Source organism: Cyprinodon variegatus, unplaced genomic scaffold, assembly GCF_000732505.1.
Source record: "Cyprinodon variegatus isolate N-32 unplaced genomic scaffold, C_variegatus-1.0 Scaffold802, whole genome shotgun sequence".
Taxonomy (NCBI): domain Eukaryota; kingdom Metazoa; phylum Chordata; class Actinopteri; order Cyprinodontiformes; family Cyprinodontidae; genus Cyprinodon; species Cyprinodon variegatus.
In genome coordinates, this window is record NW_015151255.1 from 307,035 (window position 1) to 331,499 (window position 24,465).

General features: G+C 36.8%; 1 protein-coding gene across 2 annotated transcripts; it reads right to left on the reverse strand.

The window, feature by feature from the left end:
* Nucleotides 1-2,435: 2,435 nt before the first annotated feature.
* On the reverse strand, nucleotides 2,436-24,115 carry cd34 (CD34 molecule). 2 transcript variants are annotated; one of them, XM_015396522.1, is made up of 8 exons: nucleotides 23,887-24,115; nucleotides 11,933-11,995; nucleotides 9,455-9,672; nucleotides 9,192-9,275; nucleotides 8,119-8,239; nucleotides 7,436-7,488; nucleotides 4,547-4,696; nucleotides 2,436-3,821 (listed from the first exon to the last, which is right to left on the reverse strand). In XM_015396522.1, the coding sequence occupies exons 1-8, from the start codon at nucleotides 23,969-23,971 to the stop codon at nucleotides 3,633-3,635; spliced, it is 963 nt and encodes a 320-aa protein (XP_015252008.1). In that variant the 5' UTR covers nucleotides 23,972-24,115; the 3' UTR covers nucleotides 2,436-3,632. The 2 variants fall into 2 exon arrangements, with proteins under 2 accessions (XP_015252008.1, XP_015252009.1); XM_015396523.1 differs by having other exon boundaries at nucleotides 11,933-11,992; nucleotides 23,887-24,094.
* Between the last annotated feature and the right edge of the window lie 350 nt (nucleotides 24,116-24,465).

Below are 24,465 nucleotides of genomic sequence, written 5' to 3' on the forward strand. Positions count from 1 at the left end.
TCAGCAGTGCCACAGGCTTATTACCTCCATGCCCCGCAGCAGAGAAGCAGCCATTTCTGCAAAAGGATTCCCCACCAAGTATTGAGAGCATGACTGTACATCATTATTTGAAGGTTGACTTTTTTGTATTAATAACACTTTATTACACTCTTTTATTGTTCGGATGAAATATGCTAATTTTGTGAGATAGGAATTTTGGGGTTTCATAAGCTGTATGCCAAAATCATCCATATTAAGACAATAAAAGATCTGAAATATTTCAGTCAGTGTGCAATGAATCTAAAATATATGAATGTTCAAGTTTTATCATTACATTATGAAAAATAATGAACTTCATCACAATATGCAAATATTTTCAGAAGGTCCTGTAGTATGTCAGCTCAAGGTCCATCATATGAAGATGGAAATACATGGGTGTATGCACATTTTGATCAAAGCCAGTTCATTTCAATTCACTTTATTTGTATTCATAATTTTCTATCTAAGGAAAACCAGTTGATTGCATCGACTCATGGACTCAAAGGCAATCCCTCTCAATAAGCATACTTGTAGCGAGAGTGGAAAGGAAAAACTCCCTTTTAACAAGAAGATACCTCCAGCAGAACCAGGCTCAGTGTGAGCGGCCATCTGCAGAGACCGACTGGGGTTCAAGAAGACAGAAGAAGACATATATTTCAAGAAGCAGAGATACAAATGGCAACTGTCAGCCAGGTCCGCAGGCGGCGCCATCCAGGAAACACACAAGGCAGATGAGCTCCAACTCCCATGTCAGAAGATGAAAGAGAGCACATATAGTTAGTCACAGTCAGAGAAACAGGACTACTCTGAAAAACAGGGTGATCTCGAACATCTATAAACAAAGGTGTTGATGGCAGCAGCAGAGCTGATATTTCTCTCCAGGATGGAGTCACAGCCAAACAGGAACAGACCAGATGAAACTACTAGATAAGAACCAGAGAGAGCATAGCATTAGAGATTAAATTAACAAATACTGCAGAATGTGAGAATAGAGATAAAATGAAGCAGAATGATGAAACGGGGTCCAGTTGAGTGTATCATAGCATCAAAGGTTGCATTTAAACTATTCCCTTTAATGTCGGTATAAACCCCCTGATATAATGATCTTGTCAGAATTTGCCACTGAATCAAAGCTTGAAAACTGACCTAAAAATTAAGTGTGAGGGTTTGTTGTTTAATAGAGGATTGCAAACAGAAGAGTTTATTTAAATGTTCAAAAGAATTGTAATTTTTAATTACCTTTGGACCAATCAACAAACTAAAAGTTTATTGCTTCTCATCCTCCTTATCACAAATCAAGTCATTACCTAATAAACTATTTGAGGAGACAGATCTTATGTTCAATAATAAAAAAAAAAATTACTTGGTGTTGGTTTACTAGACTGTAGACTTATTAATTTCCATAAGATTATCATGATTTAATCTGTTAAGATTGTTGTCTAATTACTGAATTTTGTCAATGAGCAAGACTGAATTTCACACAACATAATTGAGGTGACGTAAAACAGTATGGTAAGTCAATTTGATAAAGAAAAGTTACTCTAAAGTGTTTGGGTTTGAGAAGTTATATACTTTAAATGATTTAAATGGCAATTATATTGTATATTGGTGTTATACAACAGAATGATCTGATCAAATGAAAAAAAATCTAATTTTTGGAATTTGTTTTAATGTTAAAAACTCAGGTAGTATTTTCTTGTCCAAAATGACCAAATGTGCAGTAGTTCTGCATTTTCAGTTTGTTTCTTTAACAAAATTTGAATCATGTCACATTAAGTATTCACATAAAACCTAATACTACAGACAATTAATTATTAATAGGATATGTAAGAAACAAACTCAATAACTTTTTTTTTTCTATTCAATGGGTTTGAGAAAATAGAGAAATTTGGAAGGCAAACTAAAACTAGGACATGGGAAAGTTTTTAAGCTGATAATGTAAATGTGGAATGGATTAAAATGTGTTGCAGTGTGTAAAATGTTTAAGTATATCTAAATTTACACCCTATTTATACAATTTTCAGCACAAAAATCTTTATCAGTGATTGTTTGTTTGGTAGATTAGTTATATTAGGGAAACCACACTATATATACACAGCATCAAACCCAACAATATCAAGAGAAAAATCATGTCGGACATGTTGATCTGCCTCAAATTTTAAATAAAACTGGATTTGCATGTAGAACCAGAAGCCATAGCTGATTAGTCCTTACAAATCAATGCAAATATTCCTGTCTGTGTCCTGATTGCGTCTCTTTTAGAGACCTAAATCTGCTTAATCTATTTGCTACTGGCTATGGCTCTTTAGTATCAAGATTTGGTTTAAGCCTAATTCCAAAGTAGGTCATGATATAGGGTTTGTGGTTAGTGTCTGTTTTTGAGTAAAGCAATATTAAACCAGATTTTTTTCTCAGGCTTGTGGTTGCATGTTCTTCTTTTATTGATCTATCAAGTCATCACAGCACAAATATGATGAGAACCACCTGCATGTTTGTAACAACAGTTTATGAATAAGAAAGCAAGCAAATTTATACATGGAGCACACAGCAACAGAAAAATAAAAAATAAAAGTTTAACACTGGAGTAGAAAACATGTTTTACAAAAATAAGAAAACAAATATGCTACTTTGAAATCTGAACCTGCTTTGAGCCATGAAAGAACGTCACAGCAACGATGTTCTTTCTTATCCTGGCAACTAAAAAACTCCCAGTCTATTTTGTAAACAAGCTAATTTTCTGTATAGTTACCTAAGACAGTAGTAAAAAAATGAAAAATCTATTTCATTGTAAAACAAATATTTAAAAAAATGTACAATACTGGAAACCACATTATTACATCATAAAAATACGTTTTAGATCCTGCTTTCAATGAGTTTTAATTAAAGCTTGGCTGCAGATGTTTGGTTGTTCGGCAGGAAGAAGGCTAAACCAACTTAGACAACTTTTATTGTCATTTTGTATAAACAGTGTATACAAAACAAACAACTTAGAAACTAACTACTTCCAACGTACATTTATACATTTTTAAAACTTTGGCACATTGTTTATTTCTTAGTACTGCAAAAGATTGTAAATGCTGCCTTCTATCTAACTCAAGAGCAAAACTAAATTTGGCTTTTTAGTTCACTTTTAAGGCAGCAATTGATGCTATGAAATAAGCAGTAAAAAAATTGGCGTTCTTTTATCAAAAATACAGGAATCTGTTTTCTATCAGCTGCTAGGCATCACATGGTTTAATTGCAGTACAATTTCGTATTTGGTACAAAAAATGTTTCTTTTTTTTGCTTCTTTTTTAGAGATCGGCAATACGTTATTGTCAGGACTTCATAATTCTGCAAACACTGAAGTTAGAGCAGGTCTCTAATAACCAGCCTCTCTGTCAGTGTAGGCAGGTTTTGACATCAGCAAAGGCGAGTGTTCCCAAACTTTTCACATTACAGGCATTGACATCATTTGATCAACATTTGCTTCTTCATATGGAGTCTTATTATTTTAGTAGAAGAGCAGGAGGAGATACGGATGTTTGTGATTAATTCAAGCTGAATTTGTCTCAGATTAACGGAGAGGTTAGTAGGTGACTGGCACATTGAGATACTGCAGATGGGAGGGTGATTCACATCTCGGTATCAGCCACTGGAGTCTGGGCAGCAGAGTGTCCATTAGTGGTTGGGGTGCTGTTCGCCCCATTTTCAGGGGGAGACTCTCCATTGGCGGTGGGTTTGTCAGCAGGCTCCTGAGGCAGCGGGGCCACAGATACCAGAGTGTTGGCCTGGTTTTCCTCATCCACCTGGAAAGACTCAGCCTAAGGAGGAAACAAAGCCACAGCTTTAATGTGGATCTTCTATTAGATTGGCAAAGATTTATTCTAAGCTATAGCAGGAAGGAGTGTATGGAAAGTGTATAAGTCCTTTCTTTAGGGTTTTATGGGATTTGGCTATGATTACTTTGATGTTGTTTTAACTTTTGAAAACACGGTTCTTGGTAAACCTACAGTATTATGCACAGATGAAAACCTAGTTAAGTGTTCGGTATATAAGCATTGGTTCCTATTTCAGTTATTCTACACCTAATGAAAATAGTTGGGCCACCCATTTGATAACATCCCTGTAAAATAATCTTGCAGGCGTGCCTCCATATGTAAATGTTTAAAAAGATGACGTTACATAATAAAAAAATTAAAAACAGCAGAAACATGTGCAATCCCTGGCAGGGAGCTAAGGTAAAACCAGCTTAAAGGAATTAATGGTGATTCGAACCACATAAAAGTCAGGCGTGTCCTCCTTTAGTCATGAATTGAGTGGATCACTTTAGAAAAATGACATCCATGTGTATTTTATTTTTATTTTTGAACCTCTTGGCTCTTTGTTTCAGATAAACACTTTCTTTGCACTATTTATTCAGAATGTTACATTATCGTTTATACAATCTGTCCCATTTTGAGAAGACAAGGATAACAGTTGTGAAACCAGTGGCAGTCGCCGATATATTTAGGCTTTTTTAACACTGCATTAATAATAAACAACTTACCAATCTGACACCTTTGGAGTTCTTGCGATGTGTCTTAAAGTAATACAATCCGACCAGCAGTGCAGCCAGCAACAAGCCAACAAGCAGCAAGGAAACCAGCACCGTCTTTGAGTTCTTCCCCCAGCGAGGAGTGGCTGACTGGATATCAGTCTGACAGAAAAAATCAAGTGATAAATGTAAATATTTAAGTTAAACTTGAGAAGCATTTTTTAATTACTATGCCTTTTAATTAGCAAAATAATTCACGTCTGCAACTAAGACAAAGCAAATCCTTGTCCACTCATTTGGCAACCCAGGGTTTCTAATTATAATAAGGATACAGTCTTGCTGGGTTATTATGAGGTTCTAAGATTGAAAACAATAAAAGTTTCTCTGAGATAGAAAATTTTAAAAAGAAATTAGAAAATATAGAAAACTTTAAAACAATTTCTGAGATGAGGGAATGACTTTTCTGGCTGAAGTGATATTATTTTCTACTGTCATCACAGTCCCTGTGAAGCCAAAAGAGAAAACATTACCAGGTGTATATATTGATTAACTTTCACTTCTCCAATCAGCTATCAATCTAAATTATTTTTCACCAAGCCGTCATCCGATTGCTCCCTAAAGTCCCAGTTTAGAGTTCATCTCTAGATTGAAATACAACCAGAGAGCCAGGAGGGGCGGACTCCTCTCTCCATGATGACACATTAAGCTTAACATGTCTTCAAGTTCAGACATTTGAAAAGTTCTCTTATCCATTATTAAACATTTTCTCCATTTTCTGTGATGGCTGTGCTAAATTCATGTAAGATTTTATGTGTTTCACACTCTGTGAAAGTACTGTTGAATCACTAGTTTTTTTTTTTTTTTTTGCATTCTCTATCTGTTGTAATCAACAGGATATTAATGAATTTATTAACTGTAAAAGCATCCCTGTTTATCCTCTAGCAACCTCAGACAGATCCAACTGCTATTATGCCAAAGCTAGATCGTTAATCCACCTTAAAAAGGGCTGTCGATAACCACCAAAAACCAGTAACCCTGCCTTTGTTCATTGCTAAATACGTTTGCTCACCCAAAAGGTATTGCTGTGCACTGTAACTTTAGCTCCTAATAATTCCTACCCTTCCTACCCAAAATTTTATCCCTGCATTTTAACCCATCCCCTTGGGGAGCAGCGGGCTGCCATTGTGCGGCACTCAGGGAGCAGTGTCGGGTGAAAGTCTTTGCTCAGGAACCCAGAGTGCAGGCTGTGGGGTTTGAACCAGGTACTTGCAACCTTCTCAGAGCAAAAGCGCACTGCTCTAACCACTAGACCATCACCTAATTATTTAGGTCGTCAACTTTTTGTTGTTTTGTTCAAATTTTTTTTGTTGATTTGAACACCATTGACTGACAATGTTATTTATTAATGGCTATTACTAATTGTTCTAATAATAGAATAATTGATTTTAGAGATTCATATTTTTTTTCAGTTTGAAATTAAAATAACTTTTTCCACTTTAACTTGTAATGATCAGAATCGTGAAAAATATATAAATATTGCTGGGTGTTTTAGTCTATAAAGCTTAAATATTACGCTTTGATTCTAACATTCCTTGTTTCCTACAGTTTAAAATCAGTCAGTTTAGGTTCAGATGAGATTATTAGTTAGTGCAAGAATATTTAGTAATATATAACTTTTATGCAGTTTTCTTTGGTCTATCTCTGTTCAAACTTATATATTTATAAAACACGTATATTACTGTGCCTTTAAACATTTTGGTAAAGCTCAGGTGGTCATGCTATGACTGAGTGTATCATTGTAGTTAAATGCAGGTAGATTTCTGAGAGGGCTTTGGGGTAACACCTCAAGCGGCTTCCCTGTATCAGATCACAAGGAGAAATTAACACAATTTTGACCAGATACCAAAGCTAGAACTATAGACCCCCCAAGATTCTTGGTGAAATTCCCCAGGTGGCAGAAAGTGCCTAATTATTCATTCAAACAATACCGGTAATTTACAAGCATGAAGTCATCCATTTATCAAACTAATCAAAAAGGAAATGTGTTCTGTGTGCTTGATTGAAATTGCATGATGCAAGTCATACAATATTTAATATATCATCTACTTAGGAAAAGCCTGTAAACATTAAAAATGTAAAGTTTAAGTTCAAATTAGAAAATGAATCAGTTTATTACAGTAAAAATTATTGTCAGACTTTAGAGTAAAAAGGTTCCTTGTCCTTCCATTGATTCCGTGTGTAATCACGTGGTTCAAATGTAAATATATATTCAAATAATTACTAGTAGCTTCTCTATAAAGCAGACAAAAGTATTTTTGATCCATTAATATTACTACTGCAACCAGTATGCACTCCTTCCTGGGTTTGATTATATCTAAATACAGGTGAACTGTTATGATTATGCAAGGATTACATTTATTCATAAACAAGTAATGCGGAAAAGCTTGGGATGTTAAAAGAAAAGACACTGATGGATGTGACTAAAAACTGGTCCTAAGGTGGAAGTAAAATGTTTTGCTGCTGACATGTTGTTTGTTTTGGGGCTTTTAGTTTTTAACACCAGCCGTCAGTGTGGCAATGTGATGCCTCAGAGAGCATTCCCAGACTAAGGGGAGCGTTTTTCCTTCTCCTTAATGTGTTACAAATTTGATCCTAAATCAACCAGCATTTAGCTCATTGAGTCAATTAGAGTGACTCCTCCATTATAGATCCTTCATGACAAATGGTGTAATTTACGGCTTTGGTTAGAAATGTGTAATTTCTCTGGCTGTGCGTTGGTCTTCTCAGCAGGGAAGAGGTTGGAGAAACATAGTGACAAACTTATGACTCAGCTTGATGAGCTGAATAAAGTCCTTTTGAAAGCATCAAATAAATTTGATCTCTTTAAAAAAAAAAGCTTACATTATCTTTTCCGATGAGGCTGTTGAATTTGTCCACCATTTCTGTCACATCATCTGCAAATGTAAACAAATAAAGAAGTCAGATTAATGGGGCACGCTTCGGTGGAGCAGTGGTTAGCACACATGACCCATGTATGGAGGCCTTAGTCCTCGATGCGGGTTTGAATCTGACCAGTGGTCTTTTGCCACATGTCTCTCCCCCTCTCTTGTCGGCCTAATGTCCAAAAAAGAGCCACTAGTGCAGTAAAAACTAAAAAAAAAACAATAAAAAGTTAAATTAATCTCAGAGTATTATCTAANCTTCGGTGGAGCAGTGGTTAGCACACATGACCCATGTATGGAGGCCTTAGTCCTCGATGCGGGTTTGAATCTGACCAGTGGTCTTTTGCCACATGCTTATACCCCTGTCTTGTCGGCCTAATGTCCAAAAAAGAGCCACTAGTGCAGTAAAAACTAAAAAAAAAACAATAAAAAGTTAAATTAATCTCAGAGTATTATCTAAACAAAGGAGCCATAACTATTAGAAATCTGAAAGTAGGGATGCATGAATGCAGGTTGTGTTAACACAGCTTTCCTGTTAAAAGACACACGCATATTAAACATTCCTGAAAGAGATGATTTATCTCCGCCTAAAGCAATGAAAAAGTTTGAAGGCGTGTGATTATCATTATTCAGAATACTGACCTTCCACATACTTTCCAGACACCAGGACGCTATCTGTGTTGTCTTCTTGATAAAGCTCCATCTTACAGTCTTCATGACACAGTTGCGGAAGATGATCTATAATGACCTGCCGTGTGTCTTCCTGCAAATAATGTATCACATTATATCCAGATGTGTTTTTATCACAGTGTCTGAATGATTTAAATCATTCACACCAGCAGGACATTCATAGCTAGTTGCATTTAAAAAGGAAAAAAAACACGTGTACTTATTCATATGTCAGAGAATCCTATCAGGAATACTGCTACAGATTTAGTTAGAATCTAAAAGCAATTTCCTTTATGTCTGTTCTCTAACTTGGGAAATCCTGATTCTCAAATTCAATTAGGTTTATTTTTTTTGAAGAGTTAAATATGTTTTGCTATGGGCATCACTGTTTTACTTACAGAACAATGACAGTGGTTTGATCTATTGTTCAACAGCACAAATCTCCTGAATTTGTTCCTTGTGTTTCCATTGTTCAAAGAGTAAATAATGCATTTTGTCCTCATTCTAAATAAAAGCTAAAGCTAAAAGAAAGCATATGAGGTAACTTTAAACCTCCACAAAAAAAAGCGGCAAACCCCAAAGCTGTCATTCTGAGATACGGAGGAATTTATTGTTATAAACAGAAACATACAATCACACACACACGTCCACATTTCTCCCCCAGGCTGCTATACATTACATATTTTACAGAAGCAATGGGCCCACCCATTGTGCTGCCCTCCCACTGTCTTCTCAGCCTGTGCCCCAGCTTTACAGTACATGCAACAGAAATTTCTTGGACTGCACAGGCTCTTTGAAATTAACATTCATGCATACCGGTAACTTCCCTGGGTCACTGGCTTCTGAGCCATTGGGGAATATTTTAGTTTAGGTTTGATAAAACGATTTGGTAGCTAGGAAACATAAAGCGAGTTAGGCATTAATTCTCATTTATGTGCCAGTTTTTAGGTTGTGATGATATATACATGTCATTTAGCTTCTAATAAAACAACATCACTTTGAAATAAATGTAAAATTAAGACTAAAAAAAGTTTGTTTAAACTTACACAGTTGCCGGATCTCTTGAGTTTCAAGAGAACAGCGTTTTTTCCCTCCACTCTCTCTTTACTCCCACACGTCACGTCCCGAGGCTGCAAACCAAAACGTTTCATCACATCTCTTTCTTACAAGTAGACATATTACTGCAGTATGTTACTGTTGTGTAGGGGTAGTGGATTTTAAGTTTGTACTGAGAGTATTTAACATGTCCACATATGCAGAATTTGTGCTCATTCTTTGTAGTGAAATATCTGAGTATAGCTTATCTTACCCCTGGTAGGTTGTCACCTCTGGTAGTACTGGGTGCTGAAGTATCCGGGTGTTGAACAGGCAGTTTTGTCTGAAATGTGTCATTTGTTGTTTCCTCTGAGGGATTGGGCTGGATTGTATGAAGATAGGTGCTGACATGACTTTCAGGTGTCTTTGTAGAAATGTCATTTTCCTCCATGGTGGGGTAAATAGGCACTTGACCAGATGGCTCTGTAGTTGCTGAAAGAACACGCCTAATTAATGTCTGAACAGGAATAGAAACAATGCCTTCTTATTAAGGGTTACATCGTTTTTGGTTTAATTCAGAGGAAATTGTTATTCAAGCAGTGAGAAGTCGGCCAGAAATTTACTCCCAGTCTTACTGTCGATCACCTTCACCAAAGTGGCACTATGTGACTCTAAGCCACTATGGAATTGGAACTTGTCAGTTTAGAAGCCCTGAAGGCCATTGACAACACAACACTGCCACAAAATGAAAGAATCTCCCTCCATGTTTAGGATCTGATGGCCAGATCCTTTTGACCACTAGAATGAGAACTTTGAGAGTTCATTACAATGATAAAACAGTTTTGTTGCCTCACAGCAACATTAAGCTTAGCAACCTCTTAATAAGCTCTAAAGCAGGGGTAACCAATTAGAAATCAGTAGGGTCTGAATAAAGAATATCAACAAGCAGTAAAGGTCCAGAGACATTTTTAATTATAATCCATCACTTTAAACAGCATTTAACACTAAAATAAATTTTTTTTATGCATCCAGAGCAGTGGGCTTTGTGCTGCCCTGCAAGGCTTTAAACCTGGGTTTGAAAAAGCCATTCTCAAGCATATATCATTTTGAGCCTGGATCGATATTTATTTATGATAATGTTCATGGTGGGAAATCCTGCTGTACAGCAGTAGGTTGAGTCAAACATACTCAAAATGTGCAGGGTCATCTTTGAGCAAACCATTTCACTTTTCTATCACTTCACTGCAGTTCTTCCAGCAGTCCACAATTTCTTTCACCTTTTCTTATCGTCTTCTCCTTCTTTCCCATCGCCCGGCTTGCCACAGGTTTGAGTGCTGTGTGTAAAAAGTGGCTCGCAGCAGCAACCCTGACTAACAGCTCATTGGCTGATTTGTATCACGTGCAGCCTGGTGCTGGATGCTCTGGAGGGCTTTACCGTACAAACAGGAGAGGCGGTGCAAGTGAAAATAGATGCTGCCTTCAGACAACATGCGGTCATTTATAAATGCTTTAAATCAGGTTGGATCCGGATTATCCAGCAGGTGAGTCCGGATCCGGACCGCGCTCTGCTAATCAATGACCACTGGTCTAAAGGGAGCCATAGAGCATTCTAGGTCATATCACCCATTCAGCAACAAATCGCACCCTCTCAAGTTACATACCGTAGGCCTGTTTTTGATAAAGGCCGCCCACACATCTATATACTTCAATACTGATTTAGAAAATCATTTATTATATCTAAAATTGAGCTAATAGTTAAAGCAGAGTGCAAGAGTTACAAAGAACCACTTTAAACTTTTAAAATATCTCAAATTTTACTTAGATAAAAATATAACCTCATAAAAAGTCACAGAAAGTGCTTACTATGCGAGTCCTATATATTGTTCTTCCAGAGTTCTTTGGGCTCTGCCTTAAGCTCCCCTTAAGATGTGGCATCCATAATCGTTCCAAAGGGAGACATCTACAGGTACATTGCATCCCTTTAAAACTTTTATTGTCTTTACTACTTTAATATAATTTATATTATATTAAATTAGTAAAGAATATAAATTATATTATAATTTATATTATTTATATTCAAAACCTTGGTCAGTGCCTTCTTTTTCACAAAAAAACCTTCCTCAAGAAAGTTGGCTTGGCTTCCTATGATTTCCTTTGATGCATGGGAGCAGCCGCTCTACGTCACCATCCCTCGGACAACAGTGCTTCTCCTTTCTATCTCCATGCCTATGTAGGGAACCTATTTCATCTGTTTATAACCAATAGCTCATAACTTCTGTCATGTTTAATATGTTTTATATTATATAATATGTTTTGAAAATAGCTGAGTGTTTAACGATTGATAAACAAGTAAATTTGGATTTTTTTATAAGTTATCCATCCCTCTCTCCATCCTATTGTCACTTTTGAAAAAGGGACAAATATACTTACATTTTTGAGCCTAAAGCACAGACTGATCAATGCCCTGGAGAGATAAATTCATCGTTTTGTAGCTAAAGCAAATAGCTTTTAGGGAGCTAATCCTCTCCCTGCTATACTCCAACTTCAACCCTTGCTATGGTCCTCTAAGAGAAGCTAAAAGGACAACTCTACTGTTGTCCTGTTAGCTCTACATACCCTATATGTCTACAAAAAAACTGAAGCATGCCTAATGAGACACTTTGGCAAGATTTTCAGCTTGGAACACCTTTTTTGAAACTACCAAACGTTCTTTCTTTCATTGTTTGTTTTTCCAATATATCTTATGACTTACCAGGAGCTCCAGTCGTCTTCAGGACTCCATCTCCTCTTACATTTTCCTGTGCCATCACTCCTGCTATAAAATAAGAACAAACAGTATTGTTAGAAATATCGACCTGATGTAAAATATGCATAGATACACAACCATAGAACTGGTCATAAGTATTCATTACGAACCCACAGTAAATATAAATCACAGCTACGTCACATTCTTTAAACTTGGAAAAATATAATGTATTTAATGAGACTTGATCATTGCATGCACATTTGTAAATACAGCTTGTAATTAGGATAATATAAAGAATATGTCAGGGTTCTGCCCTTTGTTTAGTTTTATTTTTAGTTTCTCTTTAATTTTGTGACTTTGTCATTGTGTTCTGGCAGTGTGGTGATTTTTGTGTTTCCTCTTGTGCCAGGTTCCTTTTCCCTTGGCACCCTTCTATCCACACCTGTTCCATATCCATATCCAAAGACTGATTACCCCAGTCTTTGTTCTGTCTCCCATATATACTCTCCCTGTGCAGTTCCTCAGGGCAGGTGTCTTGTTGCTTCATTGCTTTGCTCCCTGTGTGTTGTTTCTCCCTGATATCTCCTGTTTTTTTTTGGTTTCTTTTTAGTGTTGTTTGATTTGTGCTTCTGTTACAATTTCCCATTTAATCAGCAAACTCATTTCTGCCTCCTCTTTACTGCATTTGAGTCCTTAACAACTTCCACCAAACTCTGACAGAATAGCTTATTTTTAGATAATTTCATATCATTGCAAAATATTGGGAACAATTCATTGTGCTACATCATTCTTGGAATAATGAGAAAGTGTAACTGATAATGTATAACATTTGTAATTGATCGTGTGGTTAAGATCATGGTTTTATTTTATGTGCTCAAATAGATTGTTTTACAGCATATAAATATTTCACAACTAATAGAGTCAAATCAGTACTATATAATGTAACCAGGATTGAAGAGTATGATTAAAAAACAGGTATTTTTAATATTTGTATTTGTGAGATTCTAGTGTGTGAACAGTAATATATCCATAGCCGAATGGTATTAATTTTATGTTGTTGTAACTTACTGCAATCAATTTCTTGAACTTTTTATCAATTTGTCCCTAGGTTGCACTTTGGACCCCATGACTTTTAAGCTGGAGTAATTCGGGACCTGAGATTTTTTTCTGCAAGTCAGTTGAACTTAAAACTCCATAGAAATAATAAAACTGTTTTGTTTTTTTGTTTGTTTTAGGTTTCACTATCAAATATGCGGTCATTCTAAAACTGGTCAAAGTCCTCGGGCAGCTTTTTCTTTTTATCTCATTTTTTTTTTTAATTATAAGGGAAATGTCTTAAGCTGCCATATATTTAGTTACCTGAGGAATAGATTGGATTCTTGGGTAAAGTAATTATTAAATATTCCAATTCATGCTGTTTCCTCTGTTAAGCCTGGTGTCAATAAAGCTGAGAACTGTTTAGGTCCTGTTGCAGTTGATGGATCAAGGAAACAGAACCAGATCCGTCGCATTCAAACCTTTTTTTTTCCTTCACTCTGCCTAGCAGGAAAATAACATTACTTCATAGTCAAAAAATGCCCATGATCTCTTTCCTCCATAAATTACATTACCTCTACTCTCTCACTACAGTATGTTATTCCTTATTTCATGTTAAACCAAGGTAATCTTGTGTAATTTTGTAAACCTCTGCTTTATTTTCTCTTCTTTTTGGTTGTAGGATGTTAATTGCCATAAAAACATTAGCGTATACTCCCATACATGATGTGAAGAGATCTGTGGAAGAGTTTCTACAGAAGGTTAATGAAGAGCAAGTTTTACTTAAATTGCTTGATAATTAGTTGTTGTACGATATGTACAAAATGCAAAGCCATCATTTGTCTTTTGAAAGGATTACACAGAACATTTGAGTAAACAGTACCATATATACATAGTATATTGTTTTTTTTATAGGTGTACATACACCTAAACACATAATTAAATTCATGTCCATTGCCAAATCTAGTGCTACACCATGCAGACATCAGCATAATAAACATCACTGACGTCAGCATGCTTAATCCATCCAACTTGTAATCAGGTGTTCCAATCAGTGCCAGGGCCAAAGTTGTATAAAATCAAGCAGCTAAGCGTTAAAACATTTGTAAAAGAATCGGTCACTCTCAGGACCTCAGTAAATTCCAGTGTGGAACTTTGCAACAAATACCGTCGGGAAATTTCCTAGCCCCTAAATATTCCACAGTCAATTGTCAGCTGTATCATAAGAAACTGGAAGTCTTTGGGAACGACAGCTACTCGGCCACATAAGTTGACAGAGCAGGGTCAGCGGTTGCTGAATCATATAGAGTGAATAAGTCCTCTTTTAGCAGATTCAATAACTAGACACCTCCAAAGTTTATGTGGCCCTCAGGTTAGCTCAAGAACTGTAAGCAGAGAACTTCATGGAATAGGTTTCCATGGTCGAGCAAGCTATACATCACCAAGAGCAATGCAAAGCATTGGATGCAGTGGTGTAAAGCAGGCCACCACTGGAGTCCAGAGCAGTAGATGCTTTCTCTGGTCTGACGAAATGATCTTCTCCATCTGGAAGTATTTTTGATGCATCGTGGATGGGGTATTATGGTTTGGGGTTGTTTTTTCAGGAGCTGGGCTTGGCCCCTTAGTTTGAGCGAAGGGAACTCTGAATGCTTCAACATCTTTGTGGGAACAGCTTTGAACGGCCCCTTCCTCTACCAACATGACTGTGCACCACAACACAAAGAAAGGTCGATAGAGACATGGATGACAGAGTGAAGATGAATGCATGGAAACCTGATCTCAAACCGATTGAACACATTTGGGATGAAATTTAAGAGCCAGACTTTTGTAGTCCAGCATCAGTTTGCAACCTCAAAAATATGCCTCTAAAAATTCCCATAAACATACCCCTAAACGTTGTGGATGGCCTTCCCAGAAGAGTAGAAGCCGTTCTTGCTGCCAACAGTGGTTGACGACATATTAAGCCCCTATGATTAGTAATGGGAATTCCTTTAAGGTCATATGTCAGTTAAGGCAGGTTAGCTAATATCTCTGGCAATAAAGTGTAGTTTTGATTAAATCATCTAATAGCTATTTGGGGACACTCTGACTTTGTGTTAAGTATTTCATCCTAAGATGGTCATCAAGTCTTAATGGTTAAATCCATCCATCCATTTTCTGTCACGTTTTATCCCTTCTGAGGATGCGAGGGGTGCTGGTGCCTATCTTCAGCTGTCAACAGGCATAAGGCGGGGTACACCTTGGAAAGGTCACCAGTCCATCACAGGGCAACACAGAGACAAACAACCATTCAAAAACACTCACACCTAAGGAGAATTTAGAGAAGCCAATTAACCTAAAAGTCATTATTTTGTACTGTAGTAGGAAGCTGGAATACCAAGAGAGAACCTAGGCATGCACAGGGAGAACATGTAAACTCCTTGCAGAAAGACCCCAGGTCGGGAATTGAACCCGAAACCTTCTTGCCGCAAGGCAGCAGTACATGCAAAATACCAGGTTTTAATTACTTTTAATGTCCCTGCAGCTCTAAGCACAGCACCACATGAAAAAATATATTGTGTTTGCACCTGAATACAAATAATCACAATTAAGCAGCATAAGATGTGTATTAACCATTTTCCTATTGCACTTGAAAAGGCTTTAGGAGATGCAAGATGAAAAGGGTCAGTAACAACTTGACTGATTGTCTTTTGTAAATTGATATAAACTGTTATTGTACTTAAAGAGACATTATGTAAGTGTTTTACTGAAAACATTTTTGAAATAACCTTTTTATTTTTATCTGTTCGGTGGATGAGATGTCATGAGCGTCCATGTTGAATGGGTCCGACCTGGCAAATGATCAAATCTTTAGATTCAAGATGGATGTTGTGGATAATCAAAAGCACCTGACATCCAACAATACTCAGACACCAGTGGCAACTTCAGGCATGCTGAAAAAATAAATAAATAAATAAACTTACAAATGAGTGCGAACTATGAGAATGAGAAGAAGAGTGCTGCAGTTCTGAGTTTTGGCAACAGGTGGCAGTATCATTAGACAACTCCATTATGCCTCTTTAATGATGTAAATTTTGACCAGCAAATCAAAGGAAATAAGTATAGAATATTTTTCAGGAACAACAAAAAAAAAAAACAGACAAAATCAGCTGTTGTCTTGGTGGAAATAACCTTAAGATTTTGCCCTAATTATGCTTTCAAGGAACTCCTATATATACATTAAAAACAAACCAAAAAAAGTTGTAGAAATGGATTAATCTTCACAGCTTCTATGATTTTGATCACTGAAAGTATTTGTTTCTTCAACAAAAAATAAGTTCCCAATTGTGGTTTTTTTTTTCTCTTCTCTCCATGAATTCACTCTAGTCCCATCATAAAGACATATCTGTATCTGTCATCACTTCTGGTCTTTACAAGTGAGACATATGGAAAGCATACTGACACATATCCAGTTGCTTTCTTAGATAAATCATTGTGAAAGACAGGTGCCACAGCTATAGAGCAAACATGTTGCCTATCATCATATCATCACACAGGACATCATCTCCAGGGGGCCTACTGGCATCCTTTGTGTTTGAGAGCAACTCTCTGCAGCTTTGCTGTTTATACTGACAGAAAACACATCAGAGTTGCGGTTCTTATGGCAGATGTGCACTGTGTCTCAGATAGTTCTTTGAAATTTTCATTAATCTTTACATGTCAATAAGAGCACATAAAATAAAATGTGTTTTTAACATCAGGTACAAAGAGCCCCCTTTCTTTGCCAAGAGGCATTTTAAAAAGCTCCTGATTAATTTGTTTGGAGGCAAAAAGAGGTAAAAATTAAAAAGTGAACAATGTCTTCTCTGCTTTGCAAAGAAGAATCTAGAAAATGTAAATGTCCATTGGTTTTAATAAACATAATAATGCTATTTACAAGTTTACCATAAGGAAAGAATTAATGTAATATAAGATGATAGATATTTCCTTTCCTATTAGAGACAGAAGTTTTTATTTTCAGTTGCTCCCTATGATGCAGTGAAAAGGGAAGACTTTTCTTTGTTGGAGTTACAGTTACTATCCCTACCGAATTCTTGGTGGACTGTATGTTTATTTACTACAATGGATAAGGTTTACAGTGGGTGATGTGGTTAAGTGTAAATTATGGTTTCTTATACAAAAGTGACATCTAAGACAGCCAGAATGCTGAGTCTGAAACCTCTAGTTTCTGCTCACTAATCTTTAATCTAGGGGAATTTTACTTGAATGGAAGGTAAACCTCAGCCAGTGGTTTGGCAAATTAAGTCTATTATTATTATTAATGATCAAATCTGTTGTTTTGGGGCATATTACCGATGCGATATGTGGATTTTGATTTAGTGGTAAGTGACTGGAAAAGAATTTGCACATATTTTACATCCGCAAATCCCTGGCAGAGTTTTGTGCCTTCCCACATTATTTCACTATATGTCTTTCTAATAATAATGTCTTGTTACTGAAAACAACAATAAAACCAAACTCCAATATTTACACAAGACCATGCATGCTCCTGTAGCCTGAGGGCCTTATAAATAAAAATAAATAAACAAGAGTCTGCATGAAGCAACCTCTCGTTATTTGTAACATAAAGCCCTTCTAACAGCCAGAAATGAAAAAAGATGCTTATATGAATCACCACGCAAAGAGTAGAGTCTGACTTATTATGCCTGACAGCATGATCTGTTTCACTCCACCCTTTTAATTCTGCTTCAATAAGTGCTACAATATTGAACAGGGTGTTTCCACTGAAATGAACATTCACATGCCGCATATTTTAATCCAACAACCCAAGCTTTAAACAGCTGAGGTACCGGTTGTGAGGCATTGTGCAGTTGTGAGAATGTAACAGGACTTCAACTGTCCTAAACACACAAAACCTCATATGTTTATTTGTCACAGGCCCTGACTTTATTGCTCTCCTAAATATTTTCCCAGCAGATTCCTCTTGATATCGGCTGTGGTCTGGAAATGCTCCACCTCTGCACCCCCCATCTCCTGGGACTCTGGATGAAGGAATGTGACAGACTTTGGAAGAATGAAGAAGCTCTCTGCTCCACACCCTTCGCCCTCCCAGCTCCCTGTCTCTCCTTACCCTATCCCAGTCAGGCACAGAACAGTTAATCCAAAGTGCCTATAGAAGTGAGATATGGTCTTCAGGCTTCACACCTTCCTCACTACCCTGTAACATAAAGCCAAGAGATAGCAACTGCTAACACACACAGTCGCCCATAAAAATATCCCCATAAAATCCTCTCAGGGTGTGTTCACTGCTTAATACACAACTCTACTTTCCCTGCAGCATATGCTTTCTATGTCTGCAACATCTTAAAATCTATATACATCTGCATCTACTTTATATGATCTACCTTATTCAGTAAGTAGGAAGAGGCATCTATTTAATATTTTCTAGCTAAGAGTTGCAGTTAAAATCCTAACACCAGTCAGTGCATTGAGAATGTATGTGAAGCATGCAGGTCAGCATTTAGGCGCTTCTATAAATAGTTTATTTTATTTCTTGGCCTTTTTCCTGATCTGGGTAATGTTGGCAAATACCACTTATATTAAATAATCACTTATTAGTTTACCAAGATGTTTTCTTTATAAATGGGTAAAGGTGTTCTGGTTCATATCTATTGTATGAACCAGAACACCTAATGGATGGATGGTTAAAATATGATAACTATTGAAAAAATCTAAACATTTCAAAATGTGTCCTTGAAATATTCCCACAGATTTCTTTTACATCTTTTCAGATTAACTATTATTACCATTTCAGAATGTATTTTTATCGGAGTCTAGGAAAGTGTGAAAACGTTGTAGTAACTCCATTATTTGAATCAAACCACCTCAGGTCAGCAGGGAAACCTTTAATGTGACTTCGGAAGTCCTGGTTTTTAAACTAAACAAACACATCTAGTTCTCCTATGAATCTTGGTTGAGCGATTGGATCACATGCTTTTACACCTCCGTTTAGTGCTATCTACTGTGATGTAATCAGCTGGGACAAATGTTTGCACCATGTGTGCATGATGTCACCGAGGGTCAAAGCCCCTAACTGGTTCTTTACAGGACAGAAAACAAGCTGTGCTCTGTAATTGGGCATAGTGAGGTGATAATGGCCCGCACACATTAACTGACCACCATGTCAAAGTCCTTGCAACTACTCCTCTTTATGGCTGCATCTAACTTGCAAAGGTTACGACACGACAGCCTGTTCCATAAAACAGTCTGTTCGTCAGCAGGTTTTACTTATTTCGCTTATAGCTAACATTCAACATCGTAACCAAAACACATGTAGATAAGAAATGTTCTGTGGTCTGATAAAACTAGAGTTTGTTACCACAACTATGACTTAATCTGGAGGAAAAAAGAGGCAGTTGGCAACCTGGGAAACACCATCTCATCTGTGAGATATAGGGAGTGGAAGGTGATTGGACGGAATCATTATGAAAGAATATTACACCGAAATATAAAAGTAATGTCTCAAAAAATAATCCAGGAGGTTAGTCATAGTACATGAGGTCCATTCAAAGGTTGGAGATAAATAGGTTTTTCCTAACTGTAAATGGAATGAATGAATTTATAAAGTGCTTTTCTAGTCATATTCGTAGCCCCCTAACGCACTTTACTATAGCCGCATTCACCCAATGTCACTCTCAAACACGCACACATTCAGACACCAATGGCTAGAGCAGTAGTCACCTTTTCTAACCTAAGTACATGGAAGGAGGCCTGGAATCAAACCTACAACTAATGCAAGTATCTACTGTTGCTACTGAGCAACGGTCACCACAAAAATATACTCGTCCCAAACATATCGTCAAATTAGTTACCAAGAAATCAAGGCAAAGTTTACATTGAGCATAACAAAGCATTGATTAAATTCTATAGAAAATAAGTAGGTAAAACTAGAAAAGTGCGTCAGAAAGGACGCCTACAAAACTCACTTTATTATTAAGCAAGAGGCAGGTGCACCAATCACAGGTTGACACCCATCACAGGGAAATCACAGACTTTCATTCATTTTTCATACATTTCTATGTCCTATCTTAGACCCTCATACTCCTATGACTAACATTGTGAAAAAAGTGATGACCTCCAAAATTTCCCCTCTTTCACAAAATCACCTGACTTTGTAGGTAAAATAAGATGAACAGTTCTCTTTGAGCAGCAAATAGGTATACTCATACCAAAGAGCATTTTAGAGAGTTTGATTTATTGCAGTCAGATGATTGAAGGTGGTGGTGGTCACTGGGTAAGAAGGTATACCCTGGACCAGTTCTAGATCATCACAGTCACCAAAATATGATAGTATTTTTTTTCTTTAATTAAGTAAGAAAGATCCATTCCATAAAAAAACGATTAACATCATTATTTTTAATCACTTTTTATAAAGAGCTTATTATTTTCCCTGCAAAATATTCCCAACTATATTAAGTTTTATGTCTGGGGTTTTATTCTAAAAGAAGGATTGTTTTCTATAAATTAAACCCTCAGCCTTCTTAAAGAGTCTATTTTTAAGAGTGTGCAGAGGAATGTGACATCGGAGAACGGTTTCGTGAGGTTAAACATGCTGTGGAATCCTGCCCTCTTTGAAACAACAGACCACTGACCTCGCCATCTTGACCATCTCACTGCGCCGACCCAACCCCCCCGCAGCCCCTCCCCTGTCATTCCTGTCACAGCGATTAATAGAAGGACCAAGGCTATTCTTCTTTAATGGTTGGAAACAAACTTCATCTTATGGTTTCAATCAGGCCAAAAAGCCAGAGCTGACTTTACCCAGCGCCTACCCAGCTGCAGATTTCACCCGACCCAACCCTGAGGCCTCTGCAGCTCTTTATCAAGAGCGTGATGCCTGTTTCTAAGGAGCCACAATCAGGAAACATGACATCTGCTTTCAATTTGGGGGAGGGGGTTGTATCACTTCCTCGCCCCTCTCCTTCTCAAACACACACAAACTTACAATTGAGTCCTAAAGTTTCACTGCCTTCTGCATTATCTTTGAATGAGCCTGTCTGGTGTGAGTGTGTGCTGGTAGATAGTGAGGAGATTTTGTTGCAGTCACGCATTGACTGCTCAGAGGCTCCACACTAATTATGTCCAGAAATGATTTTTATCTAACCTGTGTCTGTCTCAAAATCCAGAGAAAGACTTTGCAATTACTCGTGTTTATATAGGAAGGCGGGGTCAGAAATTATGGAGTCAGTCACTTCCATACTGGATTGCTGAATGTACGTAAAGAAAATGAACTAAACACAAAGAAGTTGCTGAAAACAAACTGAGTTTATTTCAAAGTAAGAATTTTTATTTGCAACTAAAAAAACAGTCACTGGTGTGAATAAAGATTTTCTTTTAGATGTTTCTGTCTACTTTCGTGCTCTCCTCTGCAGCTTGAACCTGAAATTCGACTTGGCGCATTACGAGCTCTTTCCCTCATGCGATGGAATGAGCACTATGTTGTTGACATTTCTTCTGTAATTCCTCAGTACATCTGTTACTTCAATGGCTGCTATGAAAACAATGATTTCCATAATTACATGCCCAGGGGTTGGCAGTGAGGTTGGGCAGGGTTCATTGCTTCACTGGAGAAATTCCTTAAACCACTTCACAGCATAGGCAGAGCAGAAGCTGGTTTATGTACAGTCCACATGTGTTTATGCTAAAGTTTTCCAGATAGAAATATCCTAAATATGAATTTAATGTCAGCACTTTGAACGTCATAGTTTTTAATTTGTGCTTCTGTTGAATTTTCTAACTCAGAGTTAAGATGCTTATTCATTTTGATACACTGAGAGATTTATACACTCTAAAACAAAAATGCAAATCCAACTTAAATGAATGGCTTCAATAAGTTACAAGTAATTGAATTAAGTTGATCCAACTTATTAAGTTTATAAGCTGAAAACTTAAATGAACTTGGACAAACCTAATTCAATTACTTTGTACCAGTTACATCCATTATTTTAAGTTAGAGCTGCAGTTTCTTTTTAGATTCAGATGATTTTTCACTTAATGCATCAGCAGCTTGTTAGAAAACAAAAGGAAGTTGAAGCTAAGTGTCGATAAAGTAAAATGTTAAAATTGCATAATTGCCCTTTATCACATTGTCAGAACCGCTAGTTAAATTTGGGAGTGTGTGGACTCTGAAACATTTAAAAAAGCATTTTGGATATAAGGGGAAAAAGGAAAACAACCTTTCAGCAACCAACCAAAATAAGCAAGATTGCTTTCCAAAGGCAGCAAATAGGTAACTTTTTTTAAAGCTCTGTGTTGTTTTGTACTTCACTGTTTTATGTCTTGAGTTTATAACGACTTCATAACAGCACCTTAAACTAAGAACAACATAGTTTCCCTTTGTTCCATTTTATCTTCATCTTTGGTTCAATCCTGCTAAAGTTGTACAAAACATTTTTCCTAAGGAACATAATTTGCTTGTCTCTTTTCATAGCTTCTTGGTGTCTATTGAGGGAAGCCTGTGGTATGTTCAGTTAAAGGAAACTGATACTTTGCCCTAACATCTCACATTCTCTCCCTCAGCATTTTTCCCACACATTTGATGCAGATGGGGCGTGTCACATAGTTGGAACTACATGAACTGTAGTGCTATTCAAGATTTTTTTAAATATGTATTTGATCAGAAATATAAAAGTTTTTCTGCAGCTGATTATGAATCTTTAGGTTGTAATTGTATCCGTGCTGCTTCATTATACAAATCGAACACAGCTGCCTCTCTTGGTTGATGATCTCATTATTGCAGCCTACCCTCCATGAAAAAGACAGGAGGATTGAATTAGGGAGACCGATATGTTTTTATTTCCAGCCACAACAGAGTGCTGCAAACTATATTGTAATTGCACCTCATTTAAACACTACATTTTTGTTTTTCTATATTTCCTTACTTTTATAATGACTTTGTGGACATCATAAGCTTCAGGTAATATATCGGGTCTTTGAATCCATTATGCAGTCAGACTTTTTGATCTTCTGCCATTGGAGGCAATTTAAAGAGCAGAGCGGTGGCCGTATGTAATGACATATTTACATTTTGCTTTATATTAAAAGTATAAGTCTGATAGTTTAATAACTTTTTTGAGAGTTTGTGGTTATTTTTAGTTCTCTTCAAATTAAGTTATTTTTCCAATTTTCTGATAGACCACATATTGATCACACTTTTATTAAATATAAATGACTTTTAATCATTAACTTTACAAACATATACTATCATTTCTATTATTTTCATAATAGATATTTGTTCCTTTAAAATGAATTATGCATAAACAATATGCATATTTATGTAAGCCAGGTCTTCTTTGTGTGCATCCTTTTTGTTCCTAAAACTCCTTCTGCATCAGTCAGGCACATTCAAGATGAACGTTAACACCCAGGCTCCACGCCCTTCTCTCTCGCATGCATCGGCCAGCCTCATATTCCTTCCAGCTAAATATAAACACATTCCTCCAACTTCTTTGAAGGTCATGAGAAAACAGTTTAATAAAAAAAAAAAAATTGCAAACGGGCAGGAAAGAATTGTACATATCTAATCATAAAACATTTAGTGAGTTAGCAAACAATACATTGTAGATCCACATTTTTAAAACAACCATTAATGGTAATACTACTATAAAATAATTTGTAAAGAAATGAAAATTTGAAATTCATAGTAAATCTTTTTCTTTCAAAACCAAAGATTGAATTTTATTTTATTTTTTTCCCTAAATGATCTGTTGAGAGAGTCTCAGATTTCAGAGAGTGGAATAGTTGTAGGGTTAAAACTTGAGTTGAACTGACCATATAAACAAACACTACTCCATTCCAGCCCCACCCATTCCAAGCCCCCCTCTCCTAAAGCATGGCTATTCAATCCCTCAGAGCTGACCATCTTGGAACCGGTTATTTTTACTTACCGCTCAAAAGCTGGGTGATGAGAAGCAGAGCTAAAGCCAACATTTGGGACGGCCTGTTTTTTCTCTGTCCAGATGATGCTGCCATTCTCTTCCTGAGTGCACTCACGCGGTAGTGAGAGAATAGAGAGGGAAGAAAGAGCACAAGGAAAAGGGCCAGAGCAGTTTAGGGTTTCCTCTTACCCAGGGAGGGAAAGACTGGATAAAGCACCACTTGTGTTCTGTCAGTTATTATATAGCCACCCCCCCTCTTTCCTCTCTTACAAAGACCCAGCCCTACACCCCCTTATTCCACTGGTTTACGTTAACCCTTCCTCTATGCCACCACCCTTTTTATGAAAAAAAGAAGCAATGAAAATGGAAAGAAAGAACATAAGTTCTTCCTTGGGTGTTTCTTATTTAAAAATATTTTCGTGCTTTGCATTACTTTCCCTTTTTAGGTTTACATGAAATTGTCCCCCCCAAACACCACACATCATTTAGACATTAGTTTTTGGGCTAGATCTGGTCGGTCTGGTCGGTCCGTCATAATCTCGATTTATTTAAAAAAAAATACCCTTGTTGAAAATTGGGCTGTGTTTG

Bases quoted from the DNA above. Each gene is read 5' to 3' on its own strand.
- cd34 (XM_015396522.1), bottom strand. From the start codon at position 23,971: ATGGCAGCATCATCTGGACAGAGAAAAAACAGGCCGTCCCAAATGTTG. The intron at 9,673-11,932 runs GTAAGTCATAAG...GTGTTCTTTCAG, and splicing joins GAAGACGACTGGAGCTCCTG to CAACTACAGAGCCATCTGGT. The intron at 4,697-7,435 runs GTAAGCTTTTTT...TTTTTCTGTCAG, and splicing joins GCCTCATCGGAAAAGATAAT to ACTGATATCCAGTCAGCCAC.